General features: G+C 37.2%; 1 protein-coding gene across 1 annotated transcript in view; it reads left to right on the forward strand.

Annotated features, from left to right (window-relative positions):
- Positions 1 to 2,595: 2,595 nt before the first annotated feature.
- LOC121939480 (unconventional myosin-VIIa-like) overlaps positions 2,596 to 24,646 on the forward strand; it is a 32,569-nt gene continuing 10,518 nt past the window's right edge. Inside the window, exons 1-37 of the mRNA XM_088085863.1 lie at positions 2,596 to 2,808; positions 3,527 to 3,561; positions 4,268 to 4,369; positions 4,462 to 4,614; positions 5,616 to 5,684; positions 5,819 to 5,934; positions 6,687 to 6,814; positions 7,392 to 7,534; positions 7,847 to 7,960; positions 8,062 to 8,215; positions 8,994 to 9,070; positions 9,204 to 9,323; positions 9,877 to 10,019; positions 10,165 to 10,375; positions 10,506 to 10,641; positions 11,415 to 11,581; positions 11,773 to 11,913; positions 13,050 to 13,208; positions 13,416 to 13,508; positions 14,421 to 14,515; positions 14,748 to 14,832; positions 14,964 to 15,065; positions 15,731 to 15,847; positions 15,951 to 16,154; positions 16,254 to 16,517; positions 17,612 to 17,767; positions 17,879 to 17,947; positions 18,047 to 18,171; positions 19,447 to 19,573; positions 20,283 to 20,402; positions 20,553 to 20,726; positions 21,521 to 21,748; positions 21,860 to 22,027; positions 22,176 to 22,293; positions 23,638 to 23,764; positions 23,852 to 24,018; positions 24,115 to 24,296. Of these exons, the coding sequence (XP_087941989.1) occupies positions 3,550 to 3,561; positions 4,268 to 4,369; positions 4,462 to 4,614; positions 5,616 to 5,684; positions 5,819 to 5,934; positions 6,687 to 6,814; positions 7,392 to 7,534; positions 7,847 to 7,960; positions 8,062 to 8,215; positions 8,994 to 9,070; positions 9,204 to 9,323; positions 9,877 to 10,019; positions 10,165 to 10,375; positions 10,506 to 10,641; positions 11,415 to 11,581; positions 11,773 to 11,913; positions 13,050 to 13,208; positions 13,416 to 13,508; positions 14,421 to 14,515; positions 14,748 to 14,832; positions 14,964 to 15,065; positions 15,731 to 15,847; positions 15,951 to 16,154; positions 16,254 to 16,517; positions 17,612 to 17,767; positions 17,879 to 17,947; positions 18,047 to 18,171; positions 19,447 to 19,573; positions 20,283 to 20,402; positions 20,553 to 20,726; positions 21,521 to 21,748; positions 21,860 to 22,027; positions 22,176 to 22,293; positions 23,638 to 23,764; positions 23,852 to 24,018; positions 24,115 to 24,296 (4,866 nt within the window). The 5' untranslated portion in view covers positions 2,596 to 2,808; positions 3,527 to 3,549. The remainder of the gene's footprint in view (positions 2,809 to 3,526; positions 3,562 to 4,267; positions 4,370 to 4,461; positions 4,615 to 5,615; positions 5,685 to 5,818; positions 5,935 to 6,686; positions 6,815 to 7,391; positions 7,535 to 7,846; positions 7,961 to 8,061; positions 8,216 to 8,993; positions 9,071 to 9,203; positions 9,324 to 9,876; positions 10,020 to 10,164; positions 10,376 to 10,505; positions 10,642 to 11,414; positions 11,582 to 11,772; positions 11,914 to 13,049; positions 13,209 to 13,415; positions 13,509 to 14,420; positions 14,516 to 14,747; positions 14,833 to 14,963; positions 15,066 to 15,730; positions 15,848 to 15,950; positions 16,155 to 16,253; positions 16,518 to 17,611; positions 17,768 to 17,878; positions 17,948 to 18,046; positions 18,172 to 19,446; positions 19,574 to 20,282; positions 20,403 to 20,552; positions 20,727 to 21,520; positions 21,749 to 21,859; positions 22,028 to 22,175; positions 22,294 to 23,637; positions 23,765 to 23,851; positions 24,019 to 24,114; positions 24,297 to 24,646) is intronic.

The following is a 24,646-nucleotide window of genomic DNA, read 5'->3' on the forward strand; positions in this document are numbered from 1 at the left end:
CCAATAAAACACAAAAAATATAATTATTTTCAGTATACTACATGCAAAGTAGATTTTTGCTTTTCATCATCAGGTGGACAAAACATGAAAAATGACAAATTCCAAGGCAAAAGCCCAGAGTGACACCCAAAAATAATACAATGCATGTTTTTATGCTTAAACAGCTGTGGGATCAAAAATTGCAGTTTGGGTTTCAATGGAGCTTTTTTTTTTTGCATTTAACAGTATGAATGTAGCAATTTATTTACAAAGTGCATTTTAGACTTATTGTAGGAGCTGAGCTGGAAATTTCGAGATTAAAGAAAAGTACACAATATTGTCAAAATGTATGCCATATGCACAACATAGTCCCGAAGGGTTAAACCTAACATTTTTATTGAGACGGCAGAGTGACCGAATATGAGGAGGAAACACAAATTAGTGAGTAATACGTGCTGCCACTGATGCACTGTTGAACCTAATTAGATACGATGAGGCGCTGCCCTCGTCTGTTTACTTTATATTGCAAAAAAACACAGATAGTCTCTGTGCTCTTTATTACCAGGGAGTGTTTGTTATTAATCCACCATAAACTCACTGTGTGAGAATATAGAAGATATAAAGGAAGAAACGTGTGTCACAGTTAAAGACCGTCCCACAACCAACGATATTAAATCTGGTACGTCAATGTTTGTTCAAACACTTTTTTCCAGAAAAGGTTTTATGACCAAATGAATTTTCAGGGTGCCACATCCTTAAAGCTGCCATGATCAATAGCAGGAACCCTGATGATCGTTAACCCTTTGTAACCTGCAGCATCATCACTTTTCTTGTGCTGCTTTCAGACGGCTTTTACGAGTATTTAAACATTTGAACACTGAGTAAACTGGCTTTATTTTTCTCCAAAACATGGGAAAAAACAGTGAGCATCATGGTAGAAATGTTTCACAAACTGCAAGAAATTAGTAGATTTAGAAAATCATCTTTTAAAAGTTAGGAAAAAATTGGCCGGGGGGAAAAAAATTATCAAAATTACATATTTAAAATGAATTATTGTAGTTTTTAAGCATATCTTTCAGCTTATTTCCTTATTTTTTTTAATTTTATTTTCCCCTTTTTTATTTTTTTATTTTCTTGTGCTTTTTTACTAATTTCTTTAAAGATTTTGGAACGTTTCTTCTTTCATTGCTCATTCTTCCCATGCTTTGAAAAGAAATCAAGCCAATATCCTTAGGTTTCAAAGGGTTAAATGAAAAGTTTTGGATTTTGGATCAGTATGAGAAAATATTGGGCAGATTGATAGATAATGAAAGTAGTTGTGAGTTACTCTTTAACCAATAAAAAAAACTGAGCATATTGGTTTGATTTCTTTTGAAAAAAAAGGGTATAAAGTAATAAGCAACTTAAAAAAGGGAAGGCCCAAAAATTAACATAATAAATTAATACATAAGTAGATCGATAAATAGATAGATAAATAAATAAGTAGTTCATTAAAATAATGATAAAGTGATAAAAAAAATAAAAAATATAAAAAGCAAGAAATTGACCCCAAAAATCCTAAAAAATATATATATGTTGATGTTTACACTTTTTTCTGTAACATAATTTTGAATCTTTGGTTATGATAATTAAAAATATAGTTTTCTGAACAATCTGATGTTGATCCAGGTTTCAAGGGGTAAAAAAAAACCAAAACACCCGTTGTTATCATGTTAAGACGCCATAACTGTTTCTGTGATGCCTTTAAGAAAGTATTCAAAGATCAGGCTGATGAGTGGAGACGGGACGCTAATCTCTGCGTCATAAAGTCATGTATCACGTATATTACCTTCTCCTTATTCAGTCACTGCACGCAGCGTTCAACTGACATACCTTTGGAACAGCAGCACGTGCAACAGCAGTGAAGTGTTATTGATGAGTTTTTATTTTCCTCTTTCCTTATCAGAGCTGAACACACTGACGCCAGCGAATAACCCTCCGTGACTCCCATCCCGGCCAAGTGAGCCGTTTTCACTCTAAACCCACACAGCCTCATGACTTTAATTTTACAGTGGTGCAGATAACTCATATTTGCACGTTAGAGGGAGGTTTCCCCGAAGGTTTGAAGTCCAGCTTCTAGCCTGTTACAGCAGATAACTGCCGGGGAAATCTGCACTTTATAGAAATTCATTACACTCAGAGGAAGACCTGAAAAAAAAAAAACCTTGAATATGACTTATGATAACCAGCACGCAGATAATTAAAGCTGCTCCTCCTTCAGTGTGAGAGATAGTTAATTTAATCTCATATCTTTATTGCCGTGACAGTCTTAGAGATGCCTCCTCTCATGTACGCAGCCAGGGTCCAAAGGCTGCACATGAATTCATTACAGCGCTCACTGTGAGACGCTAAATCCCAGTCAAGGCCGTTTATATAAACACTTACTTCATATCTAAATGTGAATTACGTAATTATTATCAAAAGTATCACAGCTGTATTTTAACATGTTCATATGAGACTGCCTCAGATGATTGTGTTGCAGATCTCCTCTGTCCAGAAAAGGTGGTCCAGGTGATGACAAGACTCTGCGTAAGTGATCGGTTTCTCTTCCTCTTCCTTTCGGTCAGAGCCGGTTCAAAGTCAAAGTCCCATAAAATCAATCTGAGTCGAAGGAGAGCCGTGTTTCCTCCTTCTTCATATTAAGACAGATTCAAGAGACAAGAGGCGTCGAGACAAACAACACTTCCACAGGCCAGAAGACGGGGACTTAATGAAGACCACTGATTAATGAAGACCACTGATTAATGAAGACCACTGGTGAAAGGACTTTTGGGTAGAGCTTTGTTTTGTGTAAGTCACATTTAATGCTTATTTTTTGTTCTGTTACCTGCTTATGCCTTAACCAGTGACATTCAGCACAACAGTGTGCTTTCTAGGGAATAATATTAACCCTTTTAAACCTGGAAAAATAGGCTTGATTTATTAAAAGAAAATATGATAAGAGGGCAACAAGCATCGTAGGAGGAAATGACCCAAACATTGACAGGAAAATGGGGTAAAAAAAGGTACAAGAAAATTAGCTGGAAATTGGCCAATGATAATAATAATAATAATAATAATAATAATAATAATAATAATAATAATAATAATAAATACAACAAAAATTGGATAATATTTTTTTTAAAACAAGGAAATTACCTGAAAAAGTGCTTATTTATAATAATTCTGTAAAATAACTTTAAATATATAATTATGGTTGTCAGAAATAATATTTTGTGACATTTTTCCCCTAGATTTTACAAAAATTAGTTTCTAAATCTACTGGGGTTTTTCTTTTTTTTTTCCGCAGTTTACGGGACATTTCTTGCCAAATAAATTAATAATTGTGAAAGGCATCTGAACGCAGATGTGATGTGTCTCCTGGTTTCAAAGGGTTAAGACAGCTAAGAGACGATCTTCAGTTTAAGGTGTTTATAATGCAGATAAAACAGGTTATGATGATTTTTATGGATTAACTTTTGCTTTTCTTTTGAATTTTTAAGCTCATCTTATGCATTTCTGTGTTTAGGGAGTAGGAACGCCAAATCGGTGATGCTGAGAAAGGTAAGACTGAAGAAATTCAGTTTTTTTGTAGAAAGCATGATATCATTCAGCTGTTCCTGAAAGCACTGTCTCAGTTTCCAGTAATTCATTTAAAGAAATACTGTAAACCAATAAAGGTAGTCCCATCATAAATTCTGTACTCTGAAGGACAATAAAAAGCAAAGCTATATTAGTGGATTTATTAACGTGTTTACTGTAGGGCTGTAAGATATGGAGAAAATTAAATATCACAATATTTTTGATCAAATACCTCGATATCGATATTGCAATAATATTGAAGGGCTGGCTACAGAGAGCAGGAATGTGTGAATGTCATGAGACGCCGAAAAAAGTCGGTCGTCTCTCCATTTGTAGAATAAACAAGCAAAAGCATAACCCAAAAAGTTTTTTATTAGCAGAGTCTTTTCGAAACTCTTTTGAATTATTCAATCTTTTATGGTTAAAGGTGTCATAAGCTGTCAAACTGTCCCTCTGTCTTTTAAATTTTCATATATATATACACAATGAGATTTTTGACAAATAATCAGTAATGTGGATATAATGACTCAGTGGTAGTGGTATAGGTCAACAAAAAATACAGCTATAACGGTACTGTAATGAAGCCATAAAACCAAAATAAATAACTAAATATTTTGTCTAATATCCTGATATTGATATAATATTGATATACTGCTCAGCTCTGATGTATTGTACTCTGTATTTTCAGGGCGAGTGGGTCTGGGTGGACTCGGACATCGGGGTCCCCATCGGAGCGAAGGTCAAAGTAACACCGTCTGGTCAGCGGCTGCTGGTGGACGATGAGGGGAAGGTAAACGCACGTTTCTGGCTCGATATGCAGCAAAATGTTAACGTGAACATTTGGATCCACCTCAAAAGTGTAATTGTATTTTTTCCCACCAGGAGAAGAGTCTGTCCCCGGAGCAGGAGGCCTCGCTCAGGATCATGCACCCGACATCAGTGGAGGGTGTGGACGACATGATCAAACTGGGAGACATGACGGAGGCCGGCCTCCTCAGGAACCTGCTGCTGCGACACAAACGAGGCGTCATCTATGTAAGACACACAAGCTGTGGTCTCTGAAGGGGAACAACCTAAAGTAGAATAGAAACAGAAATCAATGTAGGAATAGATAAGAAAAGAATACCTTTATTGTCATTGAGCAGCTGTGCAAAGACATTTAAGTGCATTTCCTCTCAGTGGTACAAAGGGAATCAATAAAAACGATTAAAATGATAAAAAGAAAATAAAAAATATATAATGATCTACTCTTGAATTTTGCAAGATTTATTTTTAAAAGAGAAGAAAGACATGAAGATAGGAGAATGTTTTTTAAATACGTGATTTGTCTCTTTGGAAACTAGCAAAAGATTAAGAAGAAGATTAGATTAAAAACTTGGGAAAAAGGCAATGAGCAACTTATTAAAAGATGTCCCACAAATTACAAGAAAATTACCTGAAAATTATGTGTGTTTTTTTTTTTTTGAAAGGCGAGAGATAAAATGATTAAAATTTGGGTTTTTTTAAATAAGGAAAATTTCAGAAAACTCTGTTTTTAATAATAGCACTTTTTTCAAATAATTTCCTTGTTTATTTTTTATTTTACCCTTTTTGTGCTAATTTTGAGGTAATTTTCTTTCTTTTTTATTTTGCAAAGTTTATTTATAGTGTAATTGTTTATTTACGTCTCCCTTTATTTTTGAAAAAGAACAATTGTCTCAGGGTTTTTTTTTAAATAGGAAAAACTTTCAGAAAACTTTATAGCGATTTTTTCGAGTAATTTCCTTGTTTATTTATTTATTTTATTTGACGTTTTTCCTTTTTTTTTTTTTGCTAATTTTTAATAATTTCTTGTTTTTGTTGAAAAAAAAAATCAAACCAATTTGATCCAGTTTCAAAAGGTTAATATTATCATGTCACTGTGTTTTGTATTTTTTCTGACCTGCTGAGGAACTGCAGGTGCGAATTAGCTTTAGGATATAATTTGGTACGATGCATTCATGTTTTAAACTTTACATGGTCCCTTTGAAATAAAATAAATACATTTCTGGTTGCAGACCTTCACCGGCTCCGTGCTGGTGGCAGTGAACCCGTACCAGGATTTCCCTTTATATTCAAAGGACCAGGTGAGACTGGTGTTAACATTCATCACAGATTTACAAACATTTGCAGATCATTTCCAGCTTTATCATTTAAATGTGAATCTCTTGATCACAGATGACGGCGCTGTTTCACGTGTGTGTGTCCTGTTGTCCTTCAGGTGAAGTTGTACCAGGGTCGGAAGCTGGGCGAACTCCCGCCGCACATCTTTGCCATCGCTGAATCCTGCTACAGTAACATGAAACGCCACAACAGGAGCCAGTGCTGCATCATCAGGTCAGAGTCACCACTCAGCTGCTAACAAGCGGCGTAAAATGTGTTGTTTTTCAGCTTCACCTCTTAGCATCAGTCATACAGTCGTCTTTAACCCCTAATGACAGGGTCCCTGCAGAGCCTTAAAAAGTCTTAAATGTCATTGAATTAATCAGTGTAAGAATAAAGTCTTAATTGGTCTTAAAATGTCTCATAAGTCTCGGACATAAAAGGTACAGTTTTATAAATCTTTTTTCTAACATTGCATTGTTAGATCTCAAAAAAATAACCAGCTTAAAAAAAAATATCACAGAATACCACTTGCATTGCTGTCACCCAAAAGTCAAAAACAGATAAGAAAATGACCTGGAAAAAAATAAATGTATTTATTTGTTTTTTAATTTTTTTCTGTAACATTTTTAAATATAAAAATAAAATTATTATAAATAAAGCTTTCCTAACATTAATCCATTTTTTCAAAGTTATATTTAACAGTCCTTTTTAAAACTGATTTTTAGGTAAATTTTCTCACAGTTTATGGGGAATTTCTTGCCATGTTGCTAATTTCCTTTTTTGTTTATCCTCTTAAAAGAAATCAAACTAATTTGGGGGTTTGTTGCTGAGGCTGTGTGCCGTGTGTGGTGTTCTCATAATGATGTAAAATTGGGTGACAGGTACTTTCGGATGGCTGCGTGTTGTGAACTGACAGCCCAATAAAGACACGTGAAAAAATGTTCACTTTGTGATCACTGACTCATTTCCTGTCTCGTCCTCAGTGGGGAGTCAGGAGCGGGGAAGACGGAGAGCACCAAGCTGATCCTGCAGTATTTGGCAGCAGTCAGTGGAGAACTCTCTGAACAGCACATCGAAAAGCAGATCCTGGAGTCAAACCCGATCCTGGAAGGTACTACATCTGCACAACTGTACGATCTCCAAGTTTAATTAACAGCTTCCTTATTATTTAAACCTGTACTCTCATTAATTAAACATACATGTATACACGCACACACCCAAAATCAAATATCTACTTTTTTTATTATTATTATTTACAGAAAAAAGTTTATTTTATTTTTTTTAAATTGCATTGTCAAGAAAGGGGGGGATTATTACATATGATCAAAAATAAGGGAAAAACATCCAGAAAACTAATTCTCTTAAATATTTAAAATTCTGTTCTGAAAAAAGTCAGATTTTCTTGGCCCTTTTTTGAAGTCTTTGTTGTTGTTTTTTTACTTTCTTGATGGGGGGTGGGGTTTAAAATAATTTTCTTATAAGATTTCACAAATTTCTCACTAATTTTTGGGCTGTTTCTTGTTAAGTTGCTTGTTGCCCTCTTCCTATTTTTTTTCAAAGAAACAAAGTCAGTTTGCTCAGGTTTCAAAGGGTTAAAAGAGGGCAGTTACAGCAGTCATGGTCTTATAATAATAATAATAATAATAAAGACAATAAGTGCTGAAACATCTCTGTTCTGTCCCACACAGCGTTTGGAAATGCAAAAACAATCCGCAACGACAACTCCAGCCGCTTCGGGAAATATTTGGAGATCTTCTTCAGTGATGACGGAGTGATCCAAGGCGCTCGCGTGGAGCAGTATCTCCTGGAAAAGTCCCGTGTCTGCCATCAGGTGCGTTAGCTCTGTCCTCTTCTTCTTATCTGTCCAGGGGGCAGATTCATGCTATAGACCTATAAAAGCTGCTTACATAAACGTGTCGTTATCGTGGGCAGCGAGCTCTCGGTGCCCTGCAGAGACGGTAGATAACTGTGTGTTGTGTCATCAGTGGCTCGCTGGCCTGAGGAGTAAAAACACAGGGAGCCATGTGATGTGTTATGAGCTCATTTGTCTTACACCCACCTGAGTGAAAAGTTACACCTTGCAAACACTTTCAGTTTATCTTTTTGTGACAATAATAGTTAATGTTTTCCCCCACCGTTTCAGGCCCTGGAGGAGAGAAACTATCACGTGTTTTACTGCATGCTGGCAGGAATCACAGCAGAGGAGAAGAAAACTTTGAGCCTCAAAGATGCCAAGGAATACAAGTTTCTTACCAAGGTATAACAACAGCCACCTGCAGCTCAGTTTACCTCCTGAACCAAACAACACATAGTCTAAATTCAGTAAATAATCTCAACGCTCCCTCTCGTGTGCTGCAGGGCGGCTGTATCACATGTGACGGCAGAGACGACGCTAAAGACTACCAGCGAATTCAGTCTGCCATGAAAATCCTGACCTTCTCAGGAAGCCAGTGTCAAGAAATCCTCAAGCTGCTGGCAGCGATTTTACACCTGGGAAACGTCTGCTTCCAGGGTGAGTCAACAAATTCATCTCAATAATCTGACGGAGGATTAGGGCTATGTTAAAGAAAAAAAAAGGAAGACTTCGAGAATAAAGTTGTAATAATATTATGAGAAAAAAGTCTTATTATATGGGAAAAGAAGTAGAAATATTATGAGTCTTAACTCTCAATATTCCGAGAATAAATTCGTAATTTTATCCTGCTGACGGACGATTCGGGCCATGTTAAAGAGAAACAATGTTAGATTTTAAAAATAAAGTCAAAATAATATGAGAATAAAGTCAGAATTTCCAGAAAAAAAGTCTTAATATATGAGAAAAGAAGAATTAATATTATGAGAACAAACTCTTAATATTAAGAGAATAAAGTCATCATTTTATGAGAAAAAAAATCTTAATTTTATGAGAATGTGGATATTATTTTACAGAATAAACATATTGCCAGAAAACTATAAAACAGGAAATTTGGCGACATGACATTACCTGTTGACTGTGTGTGGCACGGCACAACACTGTCAAATTAAACGTAAAATTACAATTTTTTTCTCATAAAACTACAACTTTATTCTCATAACGTTACGAGTTTATTCTCATTATATTAAAACTTTTCTCCTCAAAATGTTGGGTCTTTTTTTCTCATAATATTATGACTTTATTTCGAAAGTCTTAGATATATCACATGACGTGAATGCAAGATTTATTTACGTTATACCTCTAGATGTGACCTCGCCCGCCTTTGTGAAACGTTGAGATGCTATTTTTGTTAAATTTGATCTTTTTTTTCTTTCAGCCAACACAGAGAATAACCTGGAAACCAGCGATGTCAGCAAGTCAGAGCACTTCAGCATGGCAGCATCGTTACTGGAGGTGAGCGCTCGACACAAAACCTGATTCTGTTTCACATTTTGTCATAAAAAAGGAGACTGAGTCAACTTTAACCTCCATAAACTGATCATCATTCTTCAGCATTAAATGATGAAGTGTGTCTGTGTTTCTTCAGGTCCACAAGTCGTCCCTGGCGACCAGTTTGACTCATCGCTCCTTTATGACCAACAGAGAGAGGGTGACCAAACCCCTCAGCTCCGAACAGGCGTCCGACTGCAGAGACGCCTTTGTCAAGGTAATGGCTCAGTGGCTAAATCACAATGTCACGCATTTCTGTATTGGACTCCGGATAAAAGGAACCGCACCCTATAAACGCTGCGTGGGTATTTATAAGGAAGTGTGCCAGTTCAACAATCTCAACCTTTGATTGCAGAGAGAACGAGATTACACATTGTGTACATGTTTGCACAATTTGATTTCATAATGATATATGATATGTCCCGCAAACTGAAAACAGACTGAAAATAAAGTGATCTTAAAATGAACTGGGAGGGGGGTTATTACATATGATCAAAAACGAGGGGAAAATGTCCAGAAATAATTATATATTTCAAATTCTGTTACAGAAAAAAAGTCAAACTTTCTTGACACTTTCTTGAGGTCATTTTCTTGTTAGATTTTGCAATTTTTTTTTGTATGTGTTTCAAAGAAATCAAGTCACTTTGCTCGGGGTTCAAAGGGTTAAAAGAGTACAATGCAAGGAGAGCAGCTGTAGTGAGAGGGTGATTTTAAAAAGCCATAAACTCGTGAATACACTTTAATGCTTGATATCAAATGTGATCTTTCAGGCAATCTACAATAAACTGTTCATATGGATCGTTGGGAAGATCAACAGCGTCATCCACAAGAGGTTGGCCAGAAGCCCCAAATCTGCCTTCCTGTCCATCGGTCTGCTCGATATCTTTGGCTTTGAGAACTTCGACACGAACAGGTCGGCACGTTTCTTTAGGTGTTTGTACATTTTGTCGCCGCCTTGTCCACAGCTGCTCGGCTGATTCTCCTGCCTTAAGCACCTCGTATAACCTCATTTCAAAAAATCAGAACTATCCCTTTAATGTCATTCTGTCCTTTTACAGCTTCGAGCAGCTGTGCATTAATTTTGCCAATGAAAAGCTGCAGCAGTTCTTCGTGGCCCACATCTTCAAGCTGGAGCAGAAGGAGTACCTGAAAGAGGACATCGTGTGGAATAACATCAAGTTCAGTGACAATCAGGACATCCTGGACGTCCTGGCTGTGAAACCCTGCAACCTGCTGTCTCTGATCGATGAAGAGAGCCATTTTCCAAAGGTGCACGCTCTATACAGGGATGCTTTTTATTCAAATCATAAACATTATAAGGTCTTACTGTAATAATCTGTCACTTAAGTAAAATCTGTTCACTCGTTTTTAATTGAGAGCATTGTTGGGTGTGTCTCAGGGCTCCGACTTCACAATGCTGGACAAGATGAACTCGCTGCATCATCAAAACCAGAACTACATCGCCTCCAAAAGCAAACACGACACCGACTTTGGGATTCGCCACTTTGCAGGCGTGGTTTATTACGACTCCAAAGGTACGAGAGCAAATCACACAAAAAGTCCAGTTAAAGACTTAAAGGATCATTTTTGTATTTTTTAACCTGGACCATATTTCCCATGTTTTTGTGTTTAAACCTTTGAACATTGAGCATATTGGTGCAATTTATTTCAAAAGCACCGGCAAGAGGACAATGAGCAACTTGGCAAGAAACGTGCCAAAAAATTGTAAGAAATTGGAAGATTAAAATATATATATATATATATATATATGAAAAATGTCAAAAAAACTTAAAATTATTTGTAATGACATTTTAAAAGTATGTTCCAAAATCATTATATATTTTAACCACTTTTTCTAAATCTTATTTGGGTTTCAGATGAGTATATTTATACATTTTACAAATTTCTTGCCAATCTTTTCGTCTTATCTTTTTTCGTTGCTCGTTGCCTTCTTACCATGTTTGTGGAAGAAATCGAGACCATTTTCTCAGGTTTCAAAGGGTTAAGTGACTAATGGAGACAACAGTTTGTGACATTGTTCCAGTAATGAAATAAGCTGAAATATAACCACTTGGGGTTTTTGTGCACAATTTTTCGTGTGCAGAAAGTGCTTGTTTTTGCCACTGACAGGCTCATTTTTTAATTTTTATTTTTATTTACTCAATACTGGTCCGATTTTGATTGCCCATTAGTCACTTAAATAGAAAAACATGGGAAAACAGGGATAATATTCAAGGTGGAAAAATACAGAACTAACCCTTTAATGCCTGCTTTGAGGCGCTCATTCATTTTTTTTTTTTTCGTGAAGGGTTCCTGGAAAAGAACAGAGATGCCGTCAGTTTTGACATAATCAAGATGGTCGAAACGACCACCAGTAAGCTGCTTCGTCAGATATTTGAGGCCGAGCTTTCAGTCAATGGCGTGAAGATCGGAAACAACAAGAAGGTCATCATGACTCCGAAGAGCTCTCTACGGGTACGACAGTTTAACCTCACGAGCATTTACTTTTATGCTGCTGCATTAATAATTCACCTGGTGTTTATTCGTGGTCTTCCCTGGAATATGACGGACATGCACTGATAGTGAAATGGGTGTGACGGTTACTTCAGGATTGCTGGTTTGTCATCATGATTTTAATCTTCTCTGTGTCGTGTTACTCTCTGCAGAGTCAGACCGACAACCGTAAACAAGTGGCGACGCTGAGCGGTCAGTTCCGTCAGTCTCTGGACTCCCTCATGAAGGCTCTGTCCGCCTGCCAGCCTTTCTTCATCCGCTGCTTCAAACCCAACAATGAAAAACAGTCTGAGGTAAAAGACAGCAGCTGCTGCGGCACGGATGACCGCGCTAACGCACAGTGGTTGCTGCTACGTGTGGCATTTTTTAAACATCATTAAGCTTCTGTTTTCGATAAACAAATGAGACGAGGGGTCGAGAAAAGTTGCAGCAGTTTGCAGAAACAAAGATGTTTCTGTTGTTTTCTGAAATAATGAAGGTGTCGGTGTGACTTCACCTCCCCCGTCTGCATTCATTTATTTCCCCTTTGGCTAAACCGAAGAGGATAAAATGAATTTTTTCCATCCGCCTTTCAGCCCCGCTATCGTCTGCCCTCACACTGGATAAACAGAGACCTCTTCCTGGTTTGTGCCATAAAGCAATCGAGCTAATTTCCTGGAAAATATAACCTGCTGCTAACACAGTTTTAATTTAACTCTTTGAAACTTTAATTGACATTCAGATGCCTTTTACAAGCTGTTAAAATGTTTGAAATCAAATTGGTTTGATTTCCTTCCAAAACATGTGAAATAGGCAGAAACCAACTTGACAAGAAATGTCCCACAAATTGCAAAAAAAAGGGAAAATGTCCAGAAAACTATAGTCATAATTGTTATAATTATATATGTTACAGTTATTTTTGGGGGGAAGGTCATTCCTTTGTTTATTTCTTACTCTTTTTTATGTGCAGATTTTCAGGTTATTTTATTGTAACTTTTTACAAATGTCTTGTTAATTTTGGGCTTTGTCTTGTCAATTTGCCCGTTTGCCTTCTCCTCATGTTTTTGCAAGAAATCAGACCATTTGCTCAGGTTTCAAAGGGTTAATAAACTAATAAAGTTTACCTTCACTATTTTCCGAAGCCATGTCAGCAGCATGACTTCAGTGATAGTAATACAGCTCTGTCATTTGACTACTTTGGTTTAAACTGGAATATTTCAGAAACTACATGAAATCTTATAGAGAATCATGGTCACCAGAGGATGAATACTGAGTTTTATATTTGTGCCACTATCAGGTCAAAGTTCTCCGGTTTGGGGTGAAATATCTCAACATCAACTGACAAAAAAATATAATAAATAAATAATAATGCGAACAACACAGTGGACTTTAAGTATTTTAAAGAACACATAAACAGAATATTCATAACCGCTTCCTGTGCTTCCTTCAGGCGTTTGACAGAGAGCTGTGCATGCGTCAGCTCAGATACTCCGGCATGATGGACACCATCCGCATCCGGAAGCTGGGATACCCAATCCGCCACACCTTTGAGGAATTCCTGAAGCGCTACAGAGTGCTCCTGAAGACGACCGTCTGCAATCCCAAAACTGTTAGTCCTGATGTTCTCCTGTTGGTGCTCATATGTTACAATGCAGTGTCATTTTTTGGAATTTAAAAATGTTACTGCTGAATTCCACTTGAGATAATGCTATGTCTTTATAATGGCCACAAAAAATGGATTATTTTTTACTGTCTCTCCTCTGGAAGAAATTTGGTCCATCATTAGCGCCTCTTTGCATCTTTATTGTCTCTGCAGGAGACGGCTGCTGCCTGCTGTGAAGCCATCTGCAAGACGGTGATTAACGGAGCGGACGAGTGGAAAATCGGCAGGACCAAGATCTTCCTCAGGGTGAAGAAAACTTTTCGTTTTAACTTTGTTGTACCTCAACTTCTCTGACCTGTTTAAAAACAGCAGAACACTGCAGATTAACACAGGGCTCCCAGTCATGGACAACCTGGAAAAGTCACAGAATTGCACATTTTTATTCACATTTTCCAGCCCTGGAAAAGTAATGGAATAATTAAAAATCAATGAACGTTTTGAAAGAATCATGGAAATAAAAGAAAAGATGCCCTACAAATCCACAGGACAGTGTGTTTGGAAGGTATGTTTTCTTAAAAAAAAAATTGCCTTTTTTTTCTCTGTAAATTTTTGGCAATTTTATTGAAAAAGTCTTTAAAAATAGCAAAAAATATATGTAGAAAACTATGATTTTTTGAGGTTTTTTTTTCTTTAAGATTTTTTGGTGATTTGTTTTCTTGAAAAAAAATTGTGAAATTTTTATAGAAAACTTATTTATCACTTAAATATTATTACCTAAATGTATCACATGCACTACTATCACAACCAAAAACTGTAAAAACAGAAATTATTGTTGGATTTTTAAAATTTCTGACAGTCCTTGAACACATAATTGCTCAAATCATTTTTGAATAGTTTGAATCTGATATTTCTGAAAAATAATGGGGCAAGGAGAAAAAATTTGGTGTCCTTGAAAAGTCATGGAAAAGTTTTGAAATTTTGTCCATAAAAACCCTGTTAACAGTAAACTGCAGTAACGGGCTCCTGTGAGGCAGTATTAGTACTGTCAAGTAGTATTTACTGTTAACATTACTTTCTCTCGGAGGTGACTTGTGCTCAGTTGTTACTGTACGCTGCTTTTTGAAGATTTGTATAACTAAATGTCTGAACATTGTGGCATCTGATATCAAGGATTTTCTGCACAAATCAGACAGTAAAAGTTTGTTTGCTTTATTTCAGGATGCTCATGACGCCGTCCTGGAGCGACTGAGGGAGGAAGAGCTCAGCAGGGTGGCGGTGGTGATCCAGAGAGTCATGCTGGGACACAAAGACAGGTGCAGTTTCTAAAAAAGGAAATCATAGAGAGATTTATGAGCTCAGAATTGTATGAAATCATGTATAAAATACATTATCTTTGTTTATCTCAACAGCTTTTACTATGCAGAAGCTACAGATAGTGTTATGTTTTGATACATGCTGTCAGATCTAATAGTGTGTTGAAGAAAAAGAAATAAGTAAAATGTGTGTGTAAGAGGTTGATTGAGTAGTTTGCTTCTTCTTTTGCAGAAAGTCTTTCCTGAGGAAGAGGAGGGCAGCTGTGGTGCTGCAGAAACACTGGAGAGCTAACAGAGAGAGGCGAATACAAAGAAAGGTCTGATGCTTCATGACCTTTTTTATAGCTCAGAGCTGGCAGCTGAGATCACACACTCTCTTTGATGTCTGCTGTTACTTAACTCAAGTCCAGTGAACTTGTTCTTTGTTTCCACTTCTTGCTGCAACCAGATCCAGCAGGGCTTCGAACGGCTGACATCGAAGATCCGCGGTCGGAAGCTGCAGTTAAAGTTCAAAAGGCAGCAAGCAGCAGCAGTCACCATACAGAGCCAGGCAAGTGCTGCGCAAACTGTCAGTTAGCTCACAGCAGAGCTTCATTTCTTAATGTCCCAAATTAAAAACTGAAGTATATGTTTATACATGCAACGCTGTTTTACTCTCATTTATAGATTTATTTATTAATCATTGTCTTGATGAAGATACAAAAAACATAGAGGACAATGCGTTAAAACACCAAAAATGGCAATATTTAGTCATAATGTAGTGTGAAACATGGATTTGTACAACAATAACAAAAAACAGCTCAAACAATAAATACTGAGCATTGAACGTCTTAATGCAGCGTGGTGTTAATACACCAGAAGATTACTATTTAAAATCAGATATTGTCTTGCATTATTTTAAAAAATTAAGAAACATGTATATTTTTATATGCACTCCTATTCTGTATTTTTAAATGCACTCCTATTCTTCTTATTAGTACAAAGAAGAAGAACCTAGAATATTATATACTTCGTTGTCTCAGTGATCACAAGGACATTTTAGCACACAAACACAAATTCACCATACACATCAGAATATTATCAAAGTCACACTTACTTAAAAAAATTGTCCTTGTTGGGCTCATTTGCGACACAAAAACATTATGAACTTCTGTGTGTTAATAAGTGTATTTCTGTAATTTAATAATATTATCAGTGATTTGTGATAAACTGTAGGTCCGAGGCTACCGGGACAGGAAGGCCTGGAAGCAGAAGAGAGAGGCAGTCATACTGGTGCAGGCTCACAGAAGAGGAGTGCTGGCCAGGAGAAAAGCTCAAAAGATGAGGGAAGATGTAAGAGTTTAAAGTCTGCTGTGAACAGATAGGTGTGTTGCATTCGGACACCTTTTAACCCCCTCGTTCTGCATCCTCTCTCCACCTAACCTCCCGCCTCCAGGCCTTCTTTATACGCCAGGAGAACGAGAAGCGGGAGCAGATTGCTTCGGAGCTTCAGGAGCGACTGAAAGAAATCGCTCTGACGCAGCCGGCTGATGAGGAGCCCGAGCCAGCCGTTGAAGAGGATTCAGAGGAAAACACGTATGACCTCGTACCTCCTGTGGAAACTGTGGTTCAGGAAGAACCAAAATCAGATGAATTTGAGGTTGGCTGATATTTCACTTGTGTATGTGACATTTATAAATGTTTCCATAATGAATTTACAAACTGAACCTTTAATTTTAATTTTATTTTGGGTGTTTAGAAGAGGAAGAGCTTGCCAGAGCCCGTGAAGGAGTCCTCTGTTGAGACCTCAGAGTTAGAAAGCCTCGCTCCGGCCTCCACCTCAACGACCCCGACCCCGTCGCTGGAGGAAGAGGAGGAGGACGACGACTTTGACGACGGCAGCAATGAGTTTTCTTTCTTCAAATTCAGCATCCTTCATTTCCAGAGCAACTTCAGCCACACGCACCACAACCAGAGAATCAAGCAGTCTCTTCTGCCGCACGACGACGAGGGCGACCGAGAGGTAAGAGGGCTTTCTTACTGTCGCCGGCAAAGATATTCAAGTTTTCAAGTTTTCTGTGAGTGCTTAAGTCATTAACCCTTAATTGTTTGGGACATTTTACGTGCTTTTTATTCTTCATTTTTTGGCCATTTTAGCTGTGTTCATGCATATGGCATACTTTTTTTTGCAATATTGAGTATTTTTGTTTATCTTGAAATTTCCACCTCAGCTTCTACAATAAGTATAAAATACACTATGGAAACTAAGTTGTTACATTCATTCTGTTACTGTTATTTCTGGGTGTCATTTTGACTATTTTCCACCTGATTATGTCATTTTTACCATATTTGGTATATGGAGAAAATACATTTCCACTATTTCCACTTGGTGCACTGTCCCAGATTTGTTGCTGCTAATCATTGACATATCCAAGGCTGTGATAATTTAAAAAGAATCTACTTAACATGTAGTATATTGAACATAATTCCAGTTTTTTGTGTTTTTTTTAATTGAAAAACCGCAGTTGCATCATGACAAAAACCTGGCTTTTAAAAGGTTAAAATTCGGAAAATGTTGGTTAAAAATAAATAAGTCAAAATTATCAACAAAATTAAGAATGTAAACTGCATTAAATATGCCAGACAGGATTTATATAACTAATATGACCTCTTCATGGTGTAACTGTGTGTCAGCCTTTATGCAGACGACACTGTTCTTTATTCCCGTGCAGATTCCTTTCATACTGCCACCCTAAATCAGTTATAATTTAACCTCCTTCAGAACTGCCTCTATTATTTAAAACTGGCCCTAAACTGTGCAAAGACAAAATGGATTTTGTTTTCGAATGCACAAAATATTGACTATAGAAGTTTTGTATTTCATTCTTGTAATAATACCATCATAGCAGCATTGTCTTGGCAGTTGTTGTAGTAGTTGATAAAAAAACTTTTAAATTCCATTTCAACATACTGTTGTCAAAGCTGAGAGCAAATTAAGGCTTTCTTTTTAGATTTAAATCTTACTTCACATTATTCACCAGAAAAAGGATGGTTGAAGACAATTTAGAAAGAAAAAAAATAAATCTCACTCAGTTTAAACTTTCATTTTTTCTCCAGGCTAGTCGAACTGTATGGTGGATTATTCTGCGTTACATGGGGGACATGCCAGAACCAAAATCAGTGGACACGATGTCTCAAGCATCCAGCACCATCTCACGTCATGTGCCTCATCGGCAGGCCAGGAGGCTGAGCCACCTGGTGGGACTGGACCAGGTAACATTTTAACAGCTTCTTTTCCTCCGATGTGCAATAACAGAAGATCAGCTTGACTCTCAGACATCAGAAATTCATCTAAACTCAAATTTTTATGTGTTTTCTGCATAGAAAATATTGAGGAGGAACAAGAAAAAGCTCAGAGGAGGAAACAGAAAAGCGTCTGTCATTCCTGAGGAGGTCAGTGATATTACTATTCATCACTCAGTCACTGTCTCTGTGTTGGTTTCATTTACATGTGATGAATTGTTTTTGTTTTTTTCTTGTCGTCTTTACCAGCCAGAGAACCTTACAGAGGATGAGGACATTTTGATCGGAGAGGGTCCCTCACTGGATCGGCCACTTACATCCCAGGAAAAACTACACGTTATCATCGGATACGCTCTGTCGAGACGAGACATGAGGTGAGAAGAGTTCACATGAAAATAAACTTATACTGTATCAGTCACATCAGACTTTTAATCAAGACATCCAACATCATGCTGTCTCTGCCTCCATCATCACTACCATCATGCATTTTATATATTTAGGCTACTTATATAATAGGGATGCGCTATAAGTATCTTTTTCTTTTTTTATCTATTTCTTGCCATTGACGTGATTTTACGTCAATCTGTGTTTTGGCTGTAGTGTAGGGGACACTGTTACAGATGTTATGCAATAAAACAACATTCCCACGTCCAAAAACAAACTAACAAGACGATCTAAGGTCCCAGGGTGACGGGAGGAGAGTCTCTCAGTGGCAATGTTTTAATAAAACACAACACGAGAAACATTTAGCGACTTCTTTAGATCATCCGCTCTCCACCAGTGTCCACTCTGCTGTCTTGCTCCGCCGGTGTCCTGCCGGTGTTCGGTCCACTCTCATTTTCCGCTGGTGTCATTTTCCACCGGTGTCCACTGTGCTGTCTTGCTCTGCCGGTGTCTCTGCCGGTGTCTCTGCCGGTGTCCACTGTGCTGTCTTGCTCTGCCGGTGTCTCCACTGGTATCCACTTCTCTCTCATTCTCCACCGGTGTCTCCACGGGTGTCCGCTCCGTTCTCATTGTCCGCCGATGTCTGCTCCGCTCTCATTCTCTGCTGATGTCTCCCCCGGTGTCCACTCTGCTCTCATTCTCCGCCGGTGTCTCCGTTGGTGTCCACTGTCCTCTGTGTAACATGCCTGTAAGACAGTATAGCATTTATTCATAGACTTTCTATCAATCTGTCCGTCTGTCTGTCTGTGTGATTCATATTTTCTATATTTATACATGCCTGTTCGACAGTATAAATAACATTTGCTACTGTGCAGTATTTTACCATTTATCATGCAATACTATTTTTAGACAATATTTCTATGTCTTTACCTTAAATATACTACACACCATGTGTGTATTGCAGTTATCCTGTACAACTATCAATCATGGACATACAGTATCTGTATGAGTTTATAGTATAAATATACATATATTATTTGATCTTTATTTGATCTAATTTATATTTGTTGTGATGTTTTTATCATTCTTTAGCACTAAATAACTGTTTTTGGTTTTTTTTTTCAATGTCTCTGACTCTTAGCTGCTGTCGCATGTGAATTTCCTCTGTGTGGGACTCGTAAAGTCTCGTCATATCTTATCTTATCTCATCTTAACTTGACCTATCTTATCTTGTTTATCACTGTTTCCGTCACATTTCTGTGCAGGGATGAGATTTACTGCCAGATCTGTAAGCAGCTGGTGAACAATAAGAACAAGAGGAGCCGAATGCGCGGCTGGACTCTTCTGTCCATCTGTCTGGGCATCTTCCCCCCCGAGGACCTCTTCATGAAGGTCAGTCTGCAGCAGGCGGTTCAGTGATACGGCAGCCTGCAGGTTATTTATGAGGCATTGTTTTAAAGAAACAGGCCCTGTTCTCTTAACTTTTTTAGACTTTAGCTGTCACTTTCATTTATTTCGCTTTTATCACAAACAAATGTTAAAGTTTGATAAACGCAGGTCACATCGACCCCCCCGTGCTAATATGATCAATGCAGTAAAATAAGATTAGATCAAAAACACTGGATAGACACTGCCAAAAGCAAAAGCTGAAATCCTCATCGTCTTCCACAACCTGCAATTTCCGTACGTTATAAGACCCACTTCACCCCCAATTACTCACCCAGTGTTGCACTGAAATCAACATGTCAGCATTTCAGTTAATGCAGTCGGTTCTCGTGGTTCTTTTAAAATAAATGTCCTGTAAATTGCAAGAAAACAGTAGATTTAGACAATTATTTTTTATAAAAGCTGGGGAAAACTGTCCAAAAGAAATATTTCTGATAACTATAATTATATATTCAAAGTTATTTTACAGAATTATTATAAATAAGCACTTTTTCATTTCCTTGTTGTTGATTTTTAAATTTTTTTTTTTACAAGTTTTGTTATTATTATTATTATTATTATTATTATTATTATTATTATTATTATTATTATTATTATTATTATTCATTTGGCTGTGTATTTTGTTTAATCTGCTCTGATCTCCTCTGCTTCACAGTATTTGGAGAGTTTTGTCCGCAGAGGGCCGGATGGTTACGGAGATTACTGCTCTGAGCGCCTGCGTCGTATAATAGCCAACGGAGAAAGACAGGAGCTGCCCTGTTGGATAGAGCAAGAGGTAAAAATCACATTTTTCTTTGTTGTCTCTTGAGAGTATTTCCAGGTTTATTGTTGGAAACAAAGGATTTTCTTTTCTCGGCACACCTCCCGTCAATCAATCATCGTTTCATTCTGGTCTCATCTTCTTCCTCCTTCTCTCCTCTGACAGGCTGTCAAGTCCAAGGAGCCCATCGATGTGTGTGTGACTCTGCTGGACGGCCGCACTGTCAGTCTGCAGCTGGACTCGGCGTCCACCTCCGCCGAGGTCTGTCAGGCTGTGGCCGACCAGATTGACCTGCGAGACACGTACGGATTCTCGCTCTACATCAGCCTCTTTGACAAGGTGAGCTTTACTCATCATTTCTATCCTCCATCTAGGATGAAAAATAGCCCAGATATAAAAATAGTGTCCAAATAAATACAGGAATCAATAAATAAATACAGAAATAAATAAATGCCTCTTGTCTTAATAACATACAGATGCTCAAATAAATAAATAAATGTAGTTGTATAAAATGTAGAAATAAATTAGATTAGATATTTTTCATTATGTACTGTGTATTTATGAACTTGTATTTATTTATGTATGTATTTGTATATTTATTTTTTGTATTTATTTCCTAATTTATTCATTCATTTATTCCTCTATTTATTTTACTTATATATGCGTTTATTTATGTATGTATGTATTGCAGCATTTATTTAGTCATTAATTATTTATTTTTTTCAGCATTTCTTTCATTCTGTATTTATTTCAGTATGACCTTGTTCTTTTATTTATTTATTTCTGTATTTATTGTTTTTTTTCCTGTATATATTCATTTATTTATTGCAGTGTTTGTTTATCTATTTATTTCTTTATTGTCGTGGTAATTTATTTACTTATTTATATATTTTTTGATTTTTGCATTTATTTTTATTCATTTATTTTTTATTCATATTTCTTTATTTGGATTTTTTACACATTCAGGTATATATTTCCTTATTTATTTACCTATTTATCTATTAAGAGATACTTAGGTTGTTTTTCGTCCTCCATGAATTCAGTTTTCAAATGTTTAACTGGTCTAAATCCCAGTACAAAAAGACTGCACAGGAACAAAACTCGGTCAGACCTCACTGGTTTTTGGTCTCCAGATGTGGTCTCTGGGCAGCTGTGGGCAGCACGTGCTGGATGCGGTCTCTCAGTGCGAGCAGGAGATGAGGAGGCAGGGCGGGGAGGAGAAGGACGCCCCCTGGAGGCTATCCATCCGCAAGGAACTGTTCACGCCGTGGCACGACTGCTCGGTCGACCACATCAGCACCGATCTGATCTACAGGCAGGTCGTCAAGGGAATCAAGTCCGGAGAGTACACCAGCGACAAGGTGAAGCTTTGCTCAACACTTTTCCTTTTGCAGCATGTTCATTTATTTCAACATCCAAAACAAAACAAGCCAATTTGTGTAAACTGAATCTAATAAAAATGTGTCTTTCAGGAGGACGGATACGTCCAGCTGGCAGCAAAGCACTATTACATCAAGTTTGGTTCTACATACAACAAAGACAACATCCAGAAGGCGGTGGAGGAGTGCATCGCCACCCCGCTCATCGAGAACAAATCCATGACCAAGTGGATCCAACTCATCAGCGCAGCACATTTACAGGTACAACTCACACAGTCAAACTGGAGTTTAAAAAAAGGAGCCACTGTCTGCGTTTTATGAACACAACTGGAGTTTTATTTCCTTTTAGTTTTATATTTAGTCATCACACAATAAAAAATGAGTCGCCTTTTACATCCTGATCCTACAGGGTCCTTATATCAACGGGAAGCAGACAACAGACAGCGTAAAGGCTGAACTGGTGAAAAACGCCCAATACGAATGGCCCCTGCACTTCTCCAAGTTTTATGAAGTTACGATGATGGCAGGTAGGTCAACACTGCATGTTTTACACACTGCATTAACCTTTAGGGACTGTTTGGCACATTTAAGGCACTTTTAATTCGTTGTTTTTGATCATTTTGGTTTTGTTCATGCGTTTGGCAGATTTTGCATTTTTGTTTAATCTGTGAATTTCCAGCTCAGCTGCTACAATAAGTCTAAAATACACTGTGGAAACAAAATTGTTACTTTCAGACTGACAAAAAATGCTCCATTGAAACCCATTCAAAGTGCTATTTTTGATCACACAGCCATAAAAACATGCATTGTATTATTTCTGGGTGTCATTCTGGGCTTTTGACTTGGAATTTGTCATTATTATTATTTTCCACCTGATGACATTATTTTTTAACCATATTTGGCATACGGAGGAAATACATGCTTTTCCACTAGGTGACCTTTCACAATCAATGTTGCTGCTAATCACTGACATATCCCAGCCTGTGATAAGAATAAGAATAAGAATAAGAATAAGAATAAGAATAAGAATAAGAATAAGAATGTACTTTGCATGTAATATCTTTAAAATTATTTATTTATTTATTTATTTTTCCCTCCAAAAATATAGTGGCATTGTGACAAAAAACTGGCATTTAAAGGATTAAAATGAAAACTAATGAATATTTCATTTGTATGATTAAGACTGATGTTGGTCAAAAAAATAAACTCAATGAAAAAAGAAAAGCATATTAATGTATAGTATTTTTAAAGCCTTATTTTGAAAAGCGCATTTAATACACAGAGCGATACGAGTTTGTGTAATATTACAGCGGGCACGAAGGGTTAACATGCAATGAAAGTTTTAGTTAACATCCAGAAATGTCTTGATTTAATTCTGTTTTTTGTCCTCATGGCCTTGAATATTTTGGACTTTCTTTTAACAATGTAAAAGGGGAAATAAAATGCACCTTTAAAAACAGTTTATAAAGTGCTTTGACAAACAAAGCAAAGCAGAAATGGGAAATATAGACGGCGATACATCAGAAAACCAAACAGTCTCATTGAACACAAGCGAGAAAAAACTAGACAAACTAGACAAACAGTGCAAAATGGAGATAATACAAAGAATTAGACTGAAAACAAACAGCAGAAAAAATAGATGCAATAAAAACACGAATAAAAGGAAATAAAATAGATAAAAAAATTAATTATTAAGGTAAAATATATAAAAATAAATAAAAAGAGGAAATAAAAAGACATCTCATAAAAGCAAGTCTTTAAAATGGCATTTAAAGGGTTTAAATTTTAGTACTTTTACAAAAGTAGTTTGAGAAGCGGCAGACCTCTTACAATCCTGCCTGAGACATTTGCATTCCCATATTCGTCCACAGGACCTCCTTTACCCAAAAGCAGGTTTGTTGTGGCTGTAAACTGGAGCGGCATCTTCTTCATGGACGGCAGAGACCTGAGACTCCTCGAGCTTCCTTACGTCGAGGTAAAGGAAGTTCGCATCAGCAGGTAGGAATCTTTCTTTTCTTTCTGCTAATATTGTGACTTTTGTTTCAGTTTAATAACAAATGAAACTTGTGTCTGCGGCGTGTCCAGTGACAGTCATGTCAGTACTCAGACGGTGAGTTTGGTCACCGTCAGAGGAGAGTTTGTCCTGAAGTCTGCGGAAGCTGCGGACATGGCGGCTCTCGTAGAGGTAAACCTGGAGGGTCTGAGAGAGCGCTCAGTGTACGCGCTGGCTCAGCAGGATCTCAACAAACCAGGTCAGAGTCTCAGCATGCGAGTCCATGCACACAGGAAAATATCTTATCTCATACATGCACGAAAAACACTCTTCCTCTCTCTCGCTCCTCCTGCAGAAGACCCCTTGATCCTGGTTTGTAAACGAGGAGACCTGCTGCTGGTGGAGAAAGACGAGGAAAATGCTCCGGACGGGAACTGGATCAAAGCAAACAACCAGCGCACCAGCGCCAACGGTGTGGTCGATAAGGACTTCGTGCAGTTTCTGCCCACTCTAGAGAGGCCCTCTGACGAAATACTGGTAGAGTCACCTTTATGTGTCGTTTTATTGTAAAATGAATGTATGTCAGAATAATGAGACTGTCATAAACTCTATACTAAAAGTATGTTTCATCCTTTGAAACACGAGCAAATTAGCTTGATTTGTTAAAAAAGAAAAAAAGGGGAACAAAGTGATGAGCAACATGAGAAGAAATGACTAAAAAACTAGCAAGAAATTGCTAAAAAAAAAAAAAAAAAAAAAGGAAATTCCCTGAAAATTAGTAAAAAAAAAAAAAAAAGAAAGAAATAAAATGAATAAGAAAAAGAAAGATTAAAAACACAGCAAACATTTGGAAAAAAATTAAAAATATCATAAAAAGTAAAAAACTA

Source organism: Plectropomus leopardus, chromosome 12 (assembly GCF_026936395.1).
Source record: "Plectropomus leopardus strain MGB_pleo_1.0 chromosome 12, ASM2693639v1, whole genome shotgun sequence".
In the NCBI taxonomy this organism is placed as follows: Eukaryota; Metazoa; Chordata; class Actinopteri; order Perciformes; family Serranidae; genus Plectropomus; species Plectropomus leopardus.